A 19,748-nucleotide genomic window follows, 5' to 3' on the forward strand; every position below is an offset into this window, starting at 1 on the left:
ACAAACAATGGCCTTTTAACAGACAGTCATGCAGTAATCCAGATTTTGTTTTTCCAATTCACTTTTTAGTAGATTTGACTCAGCTTTGTAGTTAATTTTAACCCAGCTGTTGGTCAAACTCATAAGCCACGGGTTGGGTCAACCCAACCTTAACCAAGCAGATGGGCAGGTCCATTTCTGACTCAGCGTTGGGTTATCAAATGGGTTATATTTAACCAAGCATTTTTAATTGTTTTTTAATTGAAACCTTTTAATTTAATTTGTGTGTATACACAACGGTAGTCGGTGAAAGAGATACACCGTAAAACATTTTTACATTTTAAACAAGGTCTGGCAAAGAAAACAAAGTTAATGTAGGAGCCAAATATGTTGTTTCAAGTGTTCAGATTTTGGGTGTTGTTTTTTTTATGTACATTGGGTGGCGCTGTGGTATTACCTGGGACAAGGTTATAAAAGGTAAGCTCCAAATTGTTGCCGGCAAATGGTTTTTGACCACTAACGCTGTGACACCAAATGCTGTGATGCTGGAGTGCATTGGCGCCAAAGCCTTTGTTCTAAAGTTGTCTTAATTGTTTATGGATTTATCGCTAAAAACATGAAGTAATGGACATTTCATGCTGCACGGTTAACCAAATAAAACATACTGTTATTCTGCAATGCAACATAGTCAGACGATTCTTGAACGCTACACAGCATGTTAACATCAGCGCGTCAGCCAGGTCACTCCGGGTTAAAACCACCTCAGTAGTTACGGTATCAGACCGAACAACTTTATAATTAATCTCACAGTATTCGGGTCCTATTTAAAGCTTAGCTTGTGTCCTCAGTGTGCATTGTTGTAATGTTTAACAACAACAACAACAACTAATCCACAAAACATGCCGTTATATTTCAGGCAGGAATACCGCCAGACCATATTCCATTAACAAAATTTCACAATTTATACATTTTTAGCTTTTTAATACAGAATCCTCCTTTCGATAAACATGAATTAGTATGTGTTAAAATAGGGAGTTTAGACTCATAAATTCGGCATACAATCAACACACCACTGAGCTCATATTTTAACTACATTATAACTTTTAAAAATGTTTTGAATCGCTGTTAACCTAAAAGGTGGCATGCAATTATAATAAAAAGTAAAATCCAGTGCAGTTGCATAAACTCACCACCAGATGTCAGTCTAAGACCGTGTGTGGAGGGAGGGGCGCCGCTGTTGCAGTGGTCTGACTGCAGAACATGGAGAAAACACACAGAATATCTAAGATTAGTCACAGCAACTTATTTATATTTGTGTCCTTGATGTGCATTTTTGTAATGTTTAAAAATAACTAATCCACGAAATATCCCATTTTATTTTATGCGGGGAAATCGTCAAACCACATCCCATTAACAAAATCTTACAATTTATATTTGTTTTGCTTTTTCATAAATAATTCTCACCTCGCCAAACATAAATAAAGATGTTATATAATCGGGAGTTTAGGCTACGAAATTCGGCATGCAACCAACACACCAACGAGCTTGTATTTTGGCTAAATTTAATCTTTTTTCCGTACAACCTTATACTCTACACAACGGTAGTCTGTGAAAGAGATACACCGTAAAACACACTTTTTTTAAACAGGGTCTGGCAGAGAAAATAAAGTTAATCTCACAGTATTCGGGTCCTATTTAGCTTGTGTCCTCAGTGTGCATTGTTGTGATGTTTAATAACAACTAGTCCACGAAAGACGACATTTTTTAAGCGGGGAAATCGCCAACCCGTATTCCATTAATTAAACCTCACAATATGGATTTAGCTTTTTCTGTAAAAATTCTCTCCTCCACAAACATGAGTGAGGATTTATTTAAATCGGTAGTTTAGACTAGAAACTTCGGCAAAAAAACAAACACACCAATGAGCTCTTATTTAACTACATTATAACTTTAAAACTGCGTTTTTACCGCTGTTATGCTACAAGGCAACACCGCGGAGGGATATGCATAATGAGCTACAGACCGTAGGTTAATATATACCTTATTTTTACAGTCTATAGTGTAAAACTCATGTCAGAAGTTGTAATGTTACGTAAATAAAGTGAATATTTGATTACTCATTCGTCGTTTTACCGGAGATACTGGAGCTGTCATCAAGTGTGCGGTCCTGCGAAGCGTGAAACTTGGATTCACCTTGGGCGTCTTGATCACATGTCGATGGCTGGATGTCGGCTATCACCCCCAGCTTCACCCCGGCCAGTCAGCCAATCACAGGGCCCCGACAATAAAAATGTCAATCATCATTAAGGTTGGTCGCATAATATGCACAGCCTATCATCCCCAAAAAGAAGGAATACAGATGGTTAGCCTACAGTGGGATCCAGAAGTCTCAGACCACGTTTAAAATCTATACTATTTACACATAAACCTGGAAATAACCAGAAAGTTTCAGGATTCAGAAACATTTACAAACACTAGTTAAGATTCGGCATTATTCGGCAGAGGGGCGGGCGTAACAAGGTGTAAGTTAAGGGCCACAGTGGAGGTTAGTGTTGGGGCAGAGGGGTGTGTGTGTGTGTGTGTGGAAATGCAAGGACTTTTTGAACTTCCTCTTCGCTACCTCACCCCTGTACGGAGCGGGGAGGTCCAGGCTGTCCTTATACAATAAATAATAACTTAGCTGCTATCTATCAATATTATGTATGAGGCACTTTCCTGGTTATCACAAGTTTTATCATTACCTTCTTGGTATAAATCCATTTTCAGGATTCTACCAAAAATAGAAGTGGCCTCGGCCAGCAGCTCGTGCACCTCCACGGCGTTCACACTCAGCAGCCACTGTCTGCTCGCCACCGCCGGGGGGGGGGGACGGAGGAGGAGGAGGCACATTACAGTCTGACTATTTAAGCTGAGAGACAATGCTTTAATGTTACGACCCCTCCCTTTTCTGCCTGCTGTTGGCTTTATTGGCTGAGCTGGCAGTTTGGGAGGGCTCGTTAGTTGATTGGTGGACACCTGGTAGGCCTCAACCAAATCTATTTATACAATTTATCATATTTGATTGTTCTCTCTCTTGATTCCCCTGCTCCTAGGTTCCACATCTCCTGGTTTGGGTTTGGTTTGTTACTTTTTGTTACAGGTGAGAGAAGTAGAGGACCCAAAATGCAGAGAGAGCAGGCAGGCAGGCAAACGTTGAAGTGGAGGATTTAATAAAAACAAAAAGCGGCAGTACAAAGACTGGAAAACTTACAAAAACCAAACTGACGGGAAAAACACAGGCAGGAGCAAACTGACGCAGGCACAAACACAAGGCACAGGGAGGAAACACAAGGGCATGGCTACAAAACGATCCGACACAAGACAAGGGGAACACAGAGGCTAAATACATGAGGTGATGGGTAAATCAGAAACAGGTGAGACAACAGGTGAAGCACATCAGGGCGGGGCAGGACAATCAACAAAGGCGGGAAACAGAAAGCAAAGCTAGACATGACAAGACAGAGGACCAGACTACCAAAATAAAAAAGGAAGCAGGACAAACAGACAAAACATGACATAACCTAACCACAGACACTTGACACAACACTAGGCAACACCAGGGATAACAGAGAATACAGGAATAAACCAAAACACACAAGACACAGAACAGAATACATCAACACAACAGGGAACAGCAATGTACAGAAAATGCAGACACAGAAAACATACAGAAACGGAACAAAATGCAAAGCCAAACACTGAAACCATAACACTTTTGTTGCAGTTGTCATTTGCTTACATATCTTGCACTCACACATACACCGCACGCACTACTGATGACACTGATTTCAAATCTGTTTTGATTCTTTTGTTAATAGTAGTTTGTTTATGTTGCAATAAACACTTGATTGGCATTTTAACCTGTTTGGTCTCCCCTCTCTAGTCACATGCATTGAGTCGGTTTGTGACAATCATTATTTGACAAAGGATTGATTCTCCACTTGTGATACTTTAAAAGTGTTCATGCATTTATATTTCCAAGTTAATTTAGGTAAATCAGTCCCTCCAGAAAAACGTGATTATGCAATTGCATAATTCAACGCACAATCAGCGCATTTTTTCAAATAAGCCGCACTTTCGGCGCATAAATTGCCGATTTCCGCGCAAAATATGCAGAGCTTGCATGATTTCATAATCCCCGCATTTTCGTTGCAAAAAAAGTCACATAATATATCTCAGCAGAAAGTTGAAAAATGTTGCATTTGGGCATCAGGGTGTTGGAAGAATAAAACTGCAATTTTGCATAAATATCCCGCATAGTCCATTGCATTTTTTAAGAAAACGTGCCGCATAATCAAGGACTTTTGTCCACAACAATCACAAAAAAACTCCACATTTTTCTGGAAGGACTGATAAATCAAGTCACCTTAAAATGCTTGTATGTTGTCAGAAGCCATAGCAACAGTGGTATATTAATTAATAATAGTTGTATGTGCTGACTTTTTGGACAATATAGAAACTTATTTTTGCCAATGTGATAAAAAAATTAAATCAGATCAAGTAAGTCTTTATAATGACAACCTTTCCAACAATAATGACAAACATTTTTTTTTCTCAGAATAATAAGACTTTTTCTAAAAAAAATGACTTAGTAGACTTAGTAGATCTCAAATTAATTAGATAGTACCCATAATTCAATAGTTAACCGGCAGCAATTGAGAAGTAATTTACTGGGGGGGAAAAAAATCACAATATTTTGCTTTCTTGTCATTTACAGTAAGAATAATTAAAGGGGTGATAGAATGCAAAACCGATTTTACCCTGTCATAGTTGAATAACGACAGTTCGGAGGGTAAATAGGACATACATAGAAGCTCAAAATCCCATTGACACCCCTTTACTATGAAAATTTCATATTTTGAAACTGCTGCTGAAAACGGGCGAATCCCAACAAAGCTGGAAGTTGACGTCAACCTCCCAAAATCCGGAACCTTTGTCAGCCCATGGGTGTATTAAGAGAACGGTCACGCCCCAACATTTACATAGGCTACACAACTGACCTGAGATCAGTTAGTCTTCTGAATCTAGGTTGCGCAGATCCCAGAAAATGTATACATTGTTCATATGCTATTTTACCATTAAATTCACTTCTGAGACTTTTTATGCGGAAATCAACTACTTAGAGGACAAATATGGGCCGTTTTACGAAAATTGATGTTTAATTGCAAATTTTGTTCGACTGTGTCGGACTTCAGAGGCTGGTGCTGCCTGTGTTGCTGGCTCCCCGCCTGGCCTGCCTTCCTCCACAGACCCCGGCTTGCTGTGAGCCCGATTGAGCTCCGCACGGCTGCTGCAGCCCACAGCACCTCATACCCGCCAAAGTCACCGTTTGGGCTAGTGGACTACCAAACGCAGCTGCTCTGACAGAGCTCCAGGGCCTGCAACTCCCCTCTTCCTGCTAGCTAGCTAAATGCCCGGTGTATGTGAGTGAAAGCGCAGTCAGCGAGCTTGTTACGCCAGCATTCTCTTACCACAGATTATAGTTAATCTTATAATATGTGTGTAATTATAATGTGTTGAGTTATTTAAACAAACTATTGGGAAAATAAACGCCGCTTGTCCGTGAGTCTCATTGATAGAGCCTGCAGCTGGATGGAGCTCTATCAATGAGAGCTAGCTAGCCTCCTCTTAGAATTCCTCTGGAATTCACAAATATTCATTAACTTGAACTCGGACACCGTTGTTAGCTTTATAAAACATATAGTTAGTTGTTGTATACCTAAGTGGCGTGACATGTGTGTAACATGTGGTAAGAGATTGCTGGTGTAACAAGCTCGCTGACCGGCTCTCACACACGGGCCATTTAGCTAGCAGGAAGAGAGGAGATGCAGGCCCTGAGCTCTGTCAGGGCAGTGGCGTTTGTAGTAGTCCACCAGCCCAAACGGTGACTTTGCGCGGGTATGAGGTGCTGTGGGCTGCAGACGTGCCGGAGCTCAATCGAGCTCACAGCAGGCCGGGGTCTGTGGAGGAAGGCAGACCGGGGCGCAGGCAGCAACACAGGCAGCTGAACTCCGACACACAGTTTTACCAAATTTGCAATTAGCCATCCATTTTCGTAAAACAGCCCATATTTGAGCTTTTATAGTTGATTTCTCGCATAAAAAGTCTCAGAAGTGACTTTGGTAAGGAAACATTGCAGTGTCTGGAATATGAGATTCTGTCGCGGTTCCTAATGTCTGTGTATTGGGGATTCGCTCAACCAATCAGCACACGACCTCTAATGCGTGTGTATGGCGAAGTCGCTCAACCAATCAGCGCGTCTATATGTGTGTGTATCGGGGCTAAGGCTCAACCAATCAGCGCCAGCTCATCTAAATATTCATGACCATACCATATTTGGAAGAAAAGCTCTTGTTACAAATAGGGCCAAAACACAGGGATGCATAAGGGCCAATAAAATATCAACCAGGCCATTTTCAGCCCAACCAATGTTACATACCCCATTAGGAGACCATAAGGAACAGTGTGAAATACCCTATATAATCATTCTATCACCCCTTTAAACTGTAAAATAGTAATTAAGGAGAGGGAAGAGGAGAGCAGGTCAAACCATAGACGTAATGTACAGTGGGGGGGGCTTAGTTAATGTTTTGGTAGCTTTTCCCAGAGTTTTTGTTGCCTTTTTTTGGACAGTTATTTGATGTTGTTGTTGCCTTTTTCGAGATATTTTGGGACAACTTTTATAAAACAAATTCTGACGTTTTGTTGCTTTTTTTCAATATTTCTTTCGAAGTTTTGGTCAACAATTTTTGAGACGTTATTTGTAGCTTTTTTAACCCTTGTGTGGTCCTTCGGGTCCCAGTGACCCGAAGGACCACACAAGGATGATGTACTTCCCTTTACTTTGTTGAGAATTGCTCTCTAAACCCTGTTTCTTGTAAAGTAAGTAAGTAAAGTTTATTTCTAGAACACATTTAAACAGTTTAAGCTGACCAAAATGCTGTACAAACAAGAACTAAGGTGCTGTATTAACCCTTGTTTAGAGAGCAATTCTCAACAAAGTAAACGGAAGTACATAATCCTTGTGTTGTCCTTCGGGTCACTGGGACCCGAAGGACAACACAAGGGTTAATGTTTTTGTTGCTTTCTTTGAAAAATATTATGTCTCCCATTATTATTATTATTATATAATTATTATAATAATATATATTATTAATTAAATATAAATATATATAATTATATATCCCCAGGATCCCCCTAACCTCTCCTCCTCTGAGTCTGGTCTCCATCACGCTGGACTAAATGGGATTCCATCAGTGAGTTCAAACTGCTTATTGTGCGTAATGTGGACTGACGGTGAGATACATGTTGTTCTGTAGACTAACTGGTGTGGCGCTGCCACTATTCTCTTGATTTCCACTTCGACATTAGACCTTTTCTTGAATGAAAGAGACGTTATATTTAGCATATATCATCACAGGTAACAAGCTAACCATCGCTAAGTGTTGTGCTAATGCTGGGAACAGGCAGATTGCATCTTTATAGTTGTATCCATATGATGTGACAGACTTAGGTTAATATTTCACCAGGTCTGAGGACTAGAGGGATGTGTTAAGTAGACCTCATAAAGTTCTCCTACAACTGATTTTGATACTGGACTGTCTGGATGGAGCTACAGGACATGCTTTGAATTCATAAGATTTAACAATACAGTGTTAGGGACAGATCAGATGGCCAGAGACTTGAGACTTGACTTGAACTTCCAAAAAATGACTTGTGAACATCTCTGGCTCAGGTGACTGCTGCTGGGCAGACTGTAGTTTGAGTTTTGCACATGTGACTCCAGTTGTCGTTTCCCAATCGAACAAAAACTGTATGCAAGTTTACAGTGTTGCCAATGTATGTGTGTGAGCTGATTTACACAAGATCAATAAGTAAGTTTTATATGTAGAAATAGATAAATGAACAACACAAACAAATGAATGATTGAATGCATGTTTTAATTAGTCAGCGAACAGTATCAGAGAATTCACAGATTCATAGTCTTCTGCTGTCTGCTTAAAGAATATTTGAACAGAAACTTGTTTTCATAACTGATAACTTGTCAGGCTGGTGCGAAGGTAGGCAAGGTTGGGACCCAAATGCAGTTTAAAGAGTTTTAATAATGACAGGCAAAACTTACTTGGATCAATAATCCCCAAAAAAAATCAAGGAAATCCAAGACGCACAGCAAACAAGCCGAGACAATCCAACAGGTAACGAGGACTAACGATGAACAGGTGGCACAACAGCTGAAACAAATGAGACAATCACATCAGGGGTGGTGATGGCGCAGTGGGTATGATGCGTGCCTTTGGTGTGGGAGACCTGGGTTCGATTCCCTCTGCGATACATCAACCAATGTGTCCCTGAGCAAGGCACTTAACCCCTAGTTGCTCCAGAGGCGTGCGACCTCTGACATATACAGCAAATGTAAGTCGCTTTGGATAAAAGCGTCACCTAAATGACATGTAATGTAATGTCACAAAGTAAAACCAGACTTTCAAAATAAAAGAGGGAACAGAGCAAAACAGAAAATCAAGACTACCACAATAAGACAGAACACGGAACAAAATACCAAAACCCTGACATAACTTAGGATACGATACGGATAAGCTGTGTTGTTTTTAGCAGCTGTAGAGCCTTTTTATCCTTATGATGTCCCAGTAGGACAAGCCCCAACTCTGGCCGATCTGGACGTTATGGTATGGGATGGGGGTGATGGTGTCCTGCCCGTTGATGGAGAAGGCTGTTCTTGCATATTCCATGATGGAGGTGTAGTCGTAGGGAGTGTTCAGGTTGTTGGTGACCTGCTTGTCGAAGTTGTAGGCCTCCTGAGGCTTGATGTTGGCCCAATTGATCCTGACGTAGTTGTCGCGATCGCTCCTGGTCTGTTCGTGCCGGAAGCCCAGAGCGTGGTTGAACTCGTGCTGGATGATGCCGTAGTAGACGCAGCCCGGCCTCTGCAGAGAGAGAACCTGAACGCCTCCCACTTTGCCCAGAAAGGAGAAACATCCTGCTTTGTTCTCCACGCTGATGTAGTCGGTCTCGTTGTTACGGGGCACGAAGCGGATACAGGTTGTGCTGTGGAAGCCCTGCAAGGCGTTGACAATCAGCCGCTTCTCTGATCTGGTGTACTCACTGCTCACGGTGTAGGGGACCGGCACCAGGCCGCTGGAGTTTTTCTTCCAGAAGCAGTTCTGGTTAGGGCATATGAGGGCGTTTCTGGTTCTGGGAACCAGCAGGTCTCCTTCCAGCAGGATCTCATCGCTGCCCTTGTTGGAGGTGAGAATCCCGGTGGTGATGTCGACGGTGTCTGGAAGAGGAAGGGCCTGAGAGAGGCCGAGCAGCAGCAGCAGCAGCAGCAGGCTGGCAGAGGGACTCATCTTCAGGGTCGGTCTGGAGGCTGTGGGGCTTCTCTGGAGAGCTGCTGTGGAGAGACTCCTCGGAGCTCGATGTTTGACTCAGTTCAGTCCAGGGTCTTTATACTCTCCTCTACAGGTGTGTCTGCAGGAGACTTATGGGTAAACCTCTGAAGGGAGGGACTCCAGAGACAAACAAACAGTCCTCTGTCCAGTTTATCCTCATTGTGAACATAGCTACACTGAGCTCAGCTGGTTTTTATTTGTCTTTGGTTTACAAATGGCTTTTTATCAACCTGTATCAAAGTCTATATGTACAAATTTAATGTGTGTGACCGAAATACTGTTTCTTCACTCTCTGATCAGCTGCGTGACTGAAACCCCCATGTGCACCTTTTATGACAAGCTGAAGAAGAAGGTAGGGAAGGAAATAAGAAGGAAAGGAAGAATGTATAGGCTCTTTCTTTCCTTCTAAGTCCTCTTACTGTGTTGCTGCTGCTCTGCACACACACACACACACACACAGATACACACAGATACACATTCAGAAGAGTTGGATGTGTTTTATAAACTCCTCTGAAGCAGAAATAAAGAAATGGCGTGGAGTACGTGCAGTATGTAGAATACGTGCAGTATGTGCAGTATGTAGAATACGTGCAGTATGTGCAGTATGTAGAATACGTGCAGTATGTGGAGTATGTGGAGTACATGGAGTACATGACAGGCGGAGGTGTGTTTAAAGGTGGATGTGTCAGCGCTACAGATTTCTCTCTCTGCTGACCTTTAACCTCTCCGTGTTTAACACAGCATCCTGCACCTTTATCTGGCTCCTGGTGTGAAAAACACATAGACAGTATATATATATATATATATATATATATACAGTGCCTTGCGAAAGTATTCGGCCCCCTTGAACTTTTCGACCTTTTGCCACATTTCAGGCCTCAAACATAAAGATATAAAACTGTAATTTTTTGTGAAGAATCAACAACAAAGTGGGACACAATCGTGAAGTGGAACGAAATTTATTGGATATTTCAAACCTTTTAAACAAATAAAAACTGAAATATTGGGGTGCAAAATTATTCAGCCCCCTTAAGTTAATACTTTGTAGCGCCACCTTTGCTGCGATTACAGCTGTAAGTCGGCTTGGGGTATGTCTCTATCAGTTTTGCACATCGAGAGCGACATTTTTGCCCATTCCTCCTTGCAAAACAGCTCGAGCTCCGTGAGGTTGGATGGAGAGCGTTTGTGAACAGCAGTTTTCAGTTCTTTCCACAGATTCTCGTTGGATTCAGGTCCGGACTTTGACTTGGCCATTCTAACACCTGGATATGTTTATTTGTGAACCATTCCATTGTAGATTTTGCTTTATGTTTTGGATCATTGTCTTGTTGGAAGACAAATCTCCCCGTCCCAGTCTCAGGTCTTTTGCAGACTCCATCGGGTTTTCTTCCAGAATGGTCCTGTATTTGGCTCCATCCATCTTCCCATCAATTTTAACCATCTTCCATGTCCCTGCTGAAGAAAAGCAGGCCCAAACCATGATGCTGCCACCACCATGTTTGACAGTTGGGGATGGTGTGTTCAGGGTGATGAGCTGTGTTGCTTTTACGCCAAACAACCGTTTTGCATTGTTGCCAAAAAGTTCGATTTTGGTTTCATCTGACCACAGCACCTTCTTCCACATGTTTGGGTGTGTCTCCCCAGGTGGCTTTTGGCAAACTTTAAACGACACTTTTATGGATATCTTTAAGAAATGGCTTTCTTCTTGCCACTCTTCCATAAAGGCCAGATTTGTGCAGTATACGACTGATTGTTGTCCTATGGACAGAGTCTCCCACCTCAGCTGTAGATCTCTGCAGTTCATCCAGAGTGATCATGGGCCTCTTGGCTGCATCTCTGATCAGTCTACTCCTTGTATGAGCTGAAAGTTTAGAGGGACGGCCGGCTTCGCCTAGATTTGTAGTGGTCGCATACTCCTTCCATTTCAATATTATCGCTTGCACAGTGCTCCTTGGGATGTTTAAAGCTTGGGAAATCTTTTTGTATCCAAAATCCGGCTTTAAACTTCTCCACAACAGTATCTTGGACCTGCCTGGTGTGTTCCTTGTTCTTCATGATGCTCTCTGCGCTTTAACGGACCTCTGAGACTATCACAGAGCAGGTGCATTTATAAGAGGAACTTGATTACACACAGCTGGATTCTATTTATCATCATTAGTCATTTAGGTCAACATTGGATCATTCAGAGATCCTCACTGAACTTCTGGAGAGAGTTTGCTGCACTGAAAGTAAAGGGGCTGAATAATTTTGCACGCCCACTTTTTCAGTTTTTTATTTGTTAAAAAAGTTTGAAATAGCCAATGAATTTCGTTCCACTTCATGATTGTGTCCCACTTGTTGTTGATTCTTCACAAAAAATTACAGTTTTATATCTTTATGTTTGAGGCCTGAAATGTGGCAAAAGGTCGAAACGTTCAAGGGGGCCGAATACTTTCGCAAGGCACTGTATATATATGAATATCAAGTCAAAGTCAAGTTGAGTCTTTTATGAATGTTAATCAAGACTCAAGTCCTAAAATTTGCGACTCGAGTCTAACTCGAGTCAAGTCATGTGACTCGAGTCCCCCATGTCCCACACACACACACACACTGAAGGTCTCTGAGTCAGGTGGAGTCCAGAGGTCAGCTGACCTGAACCCTGAGTGCTGGTTCTGACCTGGTTGTCTCTTTGCAGAGAGTCTGGAGCCAGACAAAGGTGGGGGATGCTGTGTTAAACACGGAGAGGTTAAAGGTCAGCAGAGAGAGAAACCTGTAGCGCTGACACATCCACCTTTAAACACACCTCCACCTGTCATGTACTCCACGTACTCCACATACTACACGTACTGCACGTACTCCACGTACTGCACGTACTCTACGTATTCTACATACTGCACATACTGCACATACTCCGCGCTATTTCTTTATTTCTGCTTCAGAGGAGTTTATAAAACACACTCTTCTAAATGTGTGTGTGTGTGTGTGTGTGTGTGTGTGCAGAGCAGCAGCAACACAGTAAGAGGACGTAGAGAAGGAAAGAAGTATGTAGGGAAGAGCCTACATTCTTCCTTTCCTTCTTATTTCCTTCCCTACCTTCTTCTTCAGCTTGTCATAAAAGGTGCACATGGGGATTTCAATCACGCAGCTCATCAGAGAGTGAAGAAACAGTATTTCGGTCACACACATTTAATTTGTACATATAGACTTTGATACAGGTTGATAAAAAGCCATTTTGTAAACCAAAGAAAAATAAAACCAGCTGAGCTCAGTGTAGCTATGTTCACAATGAGGGATAAACTGGACAGAGGACTGTTTGTTTGTCTCTCTCGGAGTCCCTCCCTTCAGAGGTATGTTCAGGCCTAGCGGTGTTGACCCTGACCCATAAGCCTTCGCAGACACACCTGTAGAGGAGAGTATAAAGACCCTGGACTGAACTGAGGTCAAACATCGAGGCTCCGAGGAGTCTCTCCACAGCAGCTCTCTCCAGAGAAGCCTCACAGCCTCCAGGCCGACCCTGAAGAGGGTGCCCTCTGCCAGCCTGCGCTGCTGCTGCTCGGGCCTCTCTCAGGCCCTTCCTCTTCCAGGACACCGTCGACATCACCACCGGAATTCTCACCTCCAACAAGGGGCGCGGTGAGTTCCTGCTGGAAGGGAGACCTGCTGGTTCCCAGAACCAGAAACGCCTCATATGCACTAACCAGAACTGCTTCTGGAAGAAAAACTCCAGCGGCCTGGTGCCGGTCCCCTACACCGTGAGCAGTGAGTACACCAGATCAGAGAATCAGCTGATTGTCCACGCGCCTTGCAGGGCTTCCACAGCACAACCTGTATCCGCTTCGTGCCCCGTGAACAAGGGGCCCGACTACATCAGCGTGGAGAACAAAGCAGGATGTTTCTCCAGTGTGGGCAAATTGGGAGGCAGACAGGTTCTCTCTCTGCAGAGGCCCGGTCTGCGTCTACCGGCATCATCCAGCACGAAGTTCAACCACGTTCTGGGCTTCCGCACGAACACACCAGGAAGCGTCCGCGACACCTAATCCACGATCAATTGGACCAACATCCGGAGCCTGAGGAGGCCAAAACTTCAACAAGCAGGACAGCAACAACCTGAACACTCCCTACGACTACAACTCCATCATGGAATATGCAAGAACAGCCTTCTCCATCAACGGGCAGGACACCATCACCCCCATCCCATACCATAACGTCCACATCGGCCAGAGGCAGGGCTTGTCCTACTGGGACATCATAAGGATCAATAAGCTCTACAGCTGCTAAAAAAAAACATCTTATCCTAAGTTATCAGTTATGAAAACAAGTTTCTGTTCAAATATTCTTTAAGCAGACAGCAGAAGACTATGAATCTGTGAATTCTCTGATACTGTTCGCTAACTAATTAAAACATGCACTCAATCATTCATTTGTTTGTGTTGTTCATTTATCTATTTCTACATGTAAAACTTACTTATTAATCTTGTGTAAATCAACTCACACACATACATTGGCAACACTGTAAACTTGCATACAGTTTTTGTTCGATTGGGAAACGACAGCGGGCACAACTGGAGTCACATGTGCAAAACTCAAACTACAGTCTGAGCCAACAGGTAATCTATACTTATCAGCTCCAGACCACCCCTCCCTTCTGGGCCAGCTCCTTGATGGAGACCAGGGGAGGTGCAGGGGGATCCTGGGGATAAATAATTATATATATTTATATTTAATTAACAGTGGCGGTGCGTGGCAAATTTGACCGAGGAAGCCAGCGAGCTTAGCATGTATACTTGCTCCATCGTATGTCTGACAAATGAGCTTTGTTTCAGGATTGTTGTTGGTAATTGCCAGCATCACCACAGCAGTTATGGCTTCAGCATCTCGTTCAAGGCTAACGTCAAAGAAACCAAGAAACCGCTCACATATCATTCCCTTTTCATTTACGTAGCGGATAATGACTGTCAATTGGCACTTGCATGATATGTCTGTGGTGTCATCCACTTCTACTGCTATGAATGACGCTGTGTTTATTTCTTTATCTATTTCTTCCTGAATAACATGAGCAGCGCTCTCTATCTATATGTCATTCTGAACTGTCTTTGCGCACACACAAATGTTGTAGCGATGCTGCAAGCGTTGCGCGTGTCAAACTTCGGCGTCGACAGCTTGCACCAGAGCCGCGGGAACATATTTTGAATTGGGGGTGCTGAGTTTTCAGCCTAAGTCAACCACCACACACCAAACTGCAGCCATCACAATTTATTGAACTGTATAGAGATTCAATTCATATAAATATCCTATCCAAGACCGTAATTAGCCTGCCGTGGGCTACTGATCCCCAAACACCGGGAAATAATAGACCGTTATCGCTATTCAACCAAGGTACATTTCTTTCATACCCATACTGTCAAGATGAAGACAAAATATCTCTATTTATTAAAACAAAGACACTTTGTGGTGTCAAAACAGTACTAAGATAGTACTGGAACATAGGTACACACTCCACAAGTGAAAAAACTAAAACAAGAATAAAGTCCAAAATCCAAGACAGAACAAACCAGGCACGGGTAACGCAGGATATCGGCACAAAGCTACGACAATGGTACAGAATATGGCTACTACAAGCTCAAACACTGAGCCACAAAACACAAGGGTATAAAACACATCACTGAATTATATTAAATCAAATCAAAGTGAAGCCAGTCAGTCCTGACATAAACACTGAAATAGAGAAATGCAGCCTTAAGTTTTTGTAGCACAGCAATAGCAAATTAAAGGCATAAAGATATTAGGCCTGCGTGTTGAACTGGGCCTAATAATTTTTTTTATATAACATAACATATAAATAAAAAATCGGTATGACCTCATTCTGGTTTTCCAATACGTAGGCTAAGTAGGCTTTACACAAGTGTAACAAAAACACAATTATCTCCAATAATTTGTATAAACTTCCAGTTGAACTGTTACTGAACAGTTGATAAATCATGCCAATTTACTGCACGGCGGCAGCATAATAATAAACCAGCATTATTACCTTGTGTTGCAGTCATAACACTAAAAAGAAATCCTCATCTCCAAAACGTGTACCAGGAAAAGTGTGAGCCCGAGGCTGGCAGCACTGAGTTGACGTTGATGTTCCCTCTGCGGCTACCCTGGTGCTGCTAGCTTGGTTTGCAAGATTAGCTCCCTCGTCGTCTGTTGCTAGCAGGGTCGCTACTTCATTCAGTTACAGTTGCTGAGTTTTCTGCCTCCGGTCTTTTACGCTTTTTAGCTTGTGGTTAATCTATAAAGAAATCCAAAATGCGCTTTTGCGCCATTCATTGTGTAAACTTGCTGTTAACTGACTGTTAGCTCAGCTGACACCGGCCGGCACCGCTGCTGTACTGTTACCATAGTTACCCATCTGTCTGAGGCATGTGATTGGTGAGAAGCCAGGTTCAACCTGTTTTTTTTATTTATGATGAATTGACCATTTTATGTCGAGCTCGGTCAAACCTAGCCTCAATCTGATTGGCTGAAAATATAAATTTTTTTCTCTAAGGGAGGCCAGGAAAAGCTGGCCTCCTTTGAGCATTCGTAGCATTTTACTGGCTAGACAGAGCACAGACAGGACTGCACCACACACACAGTGACAGAGGGGCGCTGTTTCGCTCTACCAGCATGATAATGCAATGTTTTGATAAGGGAAATTACAAAATCAGTAAAAGACACAACCGTAAATTTGTAATTCCTATGGTTAAAAATATAAAACATAATTTTAAATTATAACATTTATCTCTTATTTAAAAATAAAATAAATTTTATATTTTAAATTATATTTTATATTTTTATGGGGAGGCCAGGCTTCCTTTGGCCTCCTAGAGAAACCGCCACTGTTAATTAATAATATATATTATTATATTATATTATTATTATAATAATAATTATATAATAATAATTAATAATAATTATTATTATATAATTATTAATATTAATATAATAATAATAATAATAATAATAATAATAATAATAATAATAATGGGAGACATCATTTTTTCGAAATAAGCAAAAAAAAAACATTAATAAAGCTACAAAAAAACATCTCAAAATTTTTTGACCAAAACAACAAAACGTCAGCATTTTTTTTAATAAAAATTTTCCCAAAATATCTCAAAAAAGGCAACAAAAAAGTCAAATAATTGTCCAAAAAAAGGCAACAAAAACTCGGAATGGTAAAACATTACAAAAAGCCCCCCCACTGTACATTATGTCTATGGTTTGACCTGCTCTCCTCTTACCTCTCCTTAATTACTATTTTACAGTTTAATTATTCTTACTGTAAATGAAAACAAAGCAAAATATTGTGATTTCTTTTTCCCCAGTATTACTTGTCAATTGCTGCCAGTTTTATGGGTACTATCTAATTAATTTGAGATAGTCTATAACTCATTTCTTTGGAGAAAATGTCTTATTATTCTGAGAAAAATAAGTCAATATTTTGAAAAAGTTTGTCATTATTGTTGGAAAAGTTCTCATTATAAAGACTTACTTGACTTACTACTTATTTTTTTGTTATCACGTTGGCAAAAATAAGTTTCTATATTGTCCAAAAAGTCAGCACATACAATTATTATTATTTTATACGAGAGAGCCTCAACCACTGTTGCTATGGCGACAACACCAGTCGCAGAGACGGGTGCAAACCCACGTAACGTAACATTAAACAGCGTAAGTTATAGTATTAGTCGGGGAGCCAAATTCTCAAAAGCTCAATAAAATGGGTTGAACCTGACATGGTCTGCCATACTTTTTATTTGTGTTTTTTCTGTTAACTTTGACCCTAAAAACCAATAATTGGAGGGTCTGCTCTGCTCTGCCGGAAAAGAATTGTGGCCATTTTAGTGTATGCATCATGTAAATTTTATCAGAAAAATGTGAAAATTATTTTTTTCATCAAATCCTCAGTGGGTTGGGTAAGCTGTCAATAAATGCATTCCAGATGCACAGAACACATGTGCTGACAACATCCACTGAAAAAATAACTCTTAAAACACATTTCTACATGATTTTGGCTCAATTTAATGCAAAGAAATTAGGCGTTTTCTCACTTTTTTCCAATATTTTCATCTTTACTTCATTGGCAATCCACTATTTCACCAAGTTATGGCATCAGTCAATATGCCATTCTTTTCACCAAACAGTATACTCATTCCACAGAAAAAATTATAAAAATCCAACCAAAATCAATGGATCTGTGATGATTTCACTACTAGTTGGCGATCAACAGGCTCACAACCTCAACAGGATTTTAGGCTACTCTCAAAATTCTGAAAGACATAACCGACCAACCGACGGTTACCAACGGACTTCGAAGCTGCTCATCATTGTCTGTGGTAAGTACCTGTAGGGGTTTTTGGGAAAAGAATGGTAATATGGATATTGTAATGGTAATTAACTGAAATTATCACGCCAGTCTTCAAACAAGTATATTTCTGATGATTTCTCATCCCAAATGTATCCCTGTAGCAGCAGCATTCATTCTCTACTAGCTAGTTTACTTAGTTAGCTTTAGCCGTTTTAGCTAATTTCGGTGGTTTCTTTAAACGGCAATAACTCCTCACAGGAATGGGGTAGAGACTTACTTTTTTTTTAAATGCTCAGAATCTAATGCTCTACGAGAGGTATGTGTCCTATATGTCCATTTTACTTTGACCAGAAGTTGCGAAATTGCGAAAATTTCAACTGGACTCGCTAGGTAAAGAAATAGATATGAGAATAAATGCTGCTACAGGGATACGTTTGGAGTGAGGAATCATTAGAAATACACTTGTATGAAGGCTGGTGTGGTCCTTGAAGTGATACACGTGTCAGACAGATACTAGTAGGCTAGTAAGGATAACTAAAGGCTGCACTAAACTTTAGCTGTCGTTAGCAATTAACGACATGGCCAGTTGTTAAGTTCAGGTTTAGAAAAATTGTAGTTAGTTAGCTTGTGGCATGAATGGCCACACAAAAATGATATGTAGCTATATTGAATATCAAACTGTACACAATACTGAATACAAATGTTCTGTAATATGTAAACAGTTTGTTTTTGTATATAGTACTGTACAGTATATAGAGTGAGTGATTTTTCCAAAGCTAGTTAGCTAGTAGTGTCAAACATCTAGATCTCTTTCACCTAAATGCACAATATTTCCCATTTGCAGATTTGGTTCTGATCTTATTGGGTTTGCTGTGGAGGAAAGACAGTGAGAAGTGAGAAGACAAGGCAGCAGAGGATTGGAAAGGACAATAAAGAGGAGTTGAGTGTAGAGGAGAGTGGAGGATTGAACAGAAGAGAAGAGTGGAATGAGGAGAGAAGAGTGAAGAGGACAGGGTTGGACTGAACAAGAGAAGAATAGCGGAGGAAAAAAGAGGAGTGAATTGACCAGGAAAGAAGAGTGGAAAGGTATGGAAAGGAGTTGATTGAATCGGAGAGAAGAAGAAGGAAGAGGAGAAGAGTGGAGAGGAGTAGAAGAGGAGAAGAGTGGAGAGGATAGAAGAGAGAAGTGGAGAGAAGCAGAGTGGATTGGAGAGGGGACGAGAGAGTTAAGAGTACAGGAGTGGATTGAACAAGAGAGAAGAGTGGAGAGGAGTGGATGGAATAGGAGAGAATAGGAGTGGAGAGGGGAGAAGTGAGAAGAGGAGAGGATTAAATAAGAGAGGAGAAGCGTGGAGGAGAAAGGAGAGGGGAGAGGAGTGAACTGAACAGGAGAGGATAAGAGTGACGAGGAGAGAACAGGGGAGGAGTGATATGAATTGGAGAAGAAGGATGGAGCCTGAGTTCTCAACCAAGCAGCTGGAGCGAAAGCTGCTCAGTACCAACTATACTGCTTGCATAATGTGTCAGAAAACAGACAGTGACGCTGGTCCTCTTCAGAAAGTGACAAATCAAGGCTACCCTTCCCTCCTATATGCTGTAACCAACAGAAAGGATGATATCTCATACAGACTTGACAATGAGCTGCAACCTCAATGTGACTTTCTGGGGAGGAATCCTTTGTGGCACACACAATGTCGTGCGAAGTACACAAATCGTAAAACCGTTGACCAGAAGAGGAAAAAAGTTGAAAAGCCAGAAGGCACTTCATTTGAAGCAGAACTTAATCCTGAGCCAGAAAGCAGCAGGCCTACTAAGAAAACACGGATGTCAATCCCACAGCCCATCAAACACAAGGAAGAGTGCTTCATTTGTAGAACAGCACGCACAACCAAGGGGAATAGATCACTTATTTTGTCACTTATGACAGACAGAATGCAGTATGGGGAAAAGCAAACAAACTTGAAGATGAAGAGATGCTACACAAGATTCGTGGTCCTTATGGAAAC

At 41.4% G+C, this 19,748-nt stretch overlaps 1 protein-coding gene, 1 long non-coding RNA gene and 1 pseudogene across 4 annotated transcripts in view; 1 reads left to right on the plus strand and 2 right to left on the minus strand.

Moving 5' to 3' along the window:
• LOC120549320 overlaps window positions 1–2,301 on the minus strand; it is an 81,509-nt gene extending 79,208 nt beyond the window's left edge. Inside the window, exons 1-2 of one of the 3 annotated variants that reach the window (XR_005637371.1) lie at window positions 2,113–2,301; window positions 1,170–1,230 (exon numbers count right to left, since the gene is read on the minus strand). This is a non-coding gene — a long non-coding RNA (uncharacterized LOC120549320). Of the gene's footprint in view, window positions 1–1,169; window positions 1,231–2,096 lie in introns of all 3 variants that reach the window. The other 2 variants (XR_005637372.1, XR_005637373.1) reach the window with 2 other exon arrangements.
• A 6,177-nt stretch (window positions 2,302–8,478) lies between these two features.
• LOC120549319 (high choriolytic enzyme 1-like) lies at window positions 8,479–9,437 on the minus strand. The gene has a single exon (XM_039786147.1). The coding sequence runs from the start codon at window positions 9,381–9,383 to the stop codon at window positions 8,625–8,627; it is 759 nt and encodes a 252-aa protein (XP_039642081.1). The 5' UTR covers window positions 9,384–9,437; the 3' UTR covers window positions 8,479–8,624.
• Window positions 9,438–9,744: 307 nt separating this feature from the next.
• Window positions 9,745–13,805, plus strand: LOC120548956 (annotated as a pseudogene).
• Window positions 13,806–19,748: the final 5,943 nt, after the last annotated feature.

Source organism: Perca fluviatilis, chromosome 20, assembly GCF_010015445.1.
Source record: "Perca fluviatilis chromosome 20, GENO_Pfluv_1.0, whole genome shotgun sequence".
Lineage (NCBI taxonomy): Eukaryota > Metazoa > Chordata > Actinopteri > Perciformes > Percidae > Perca > Perca fluviatilis.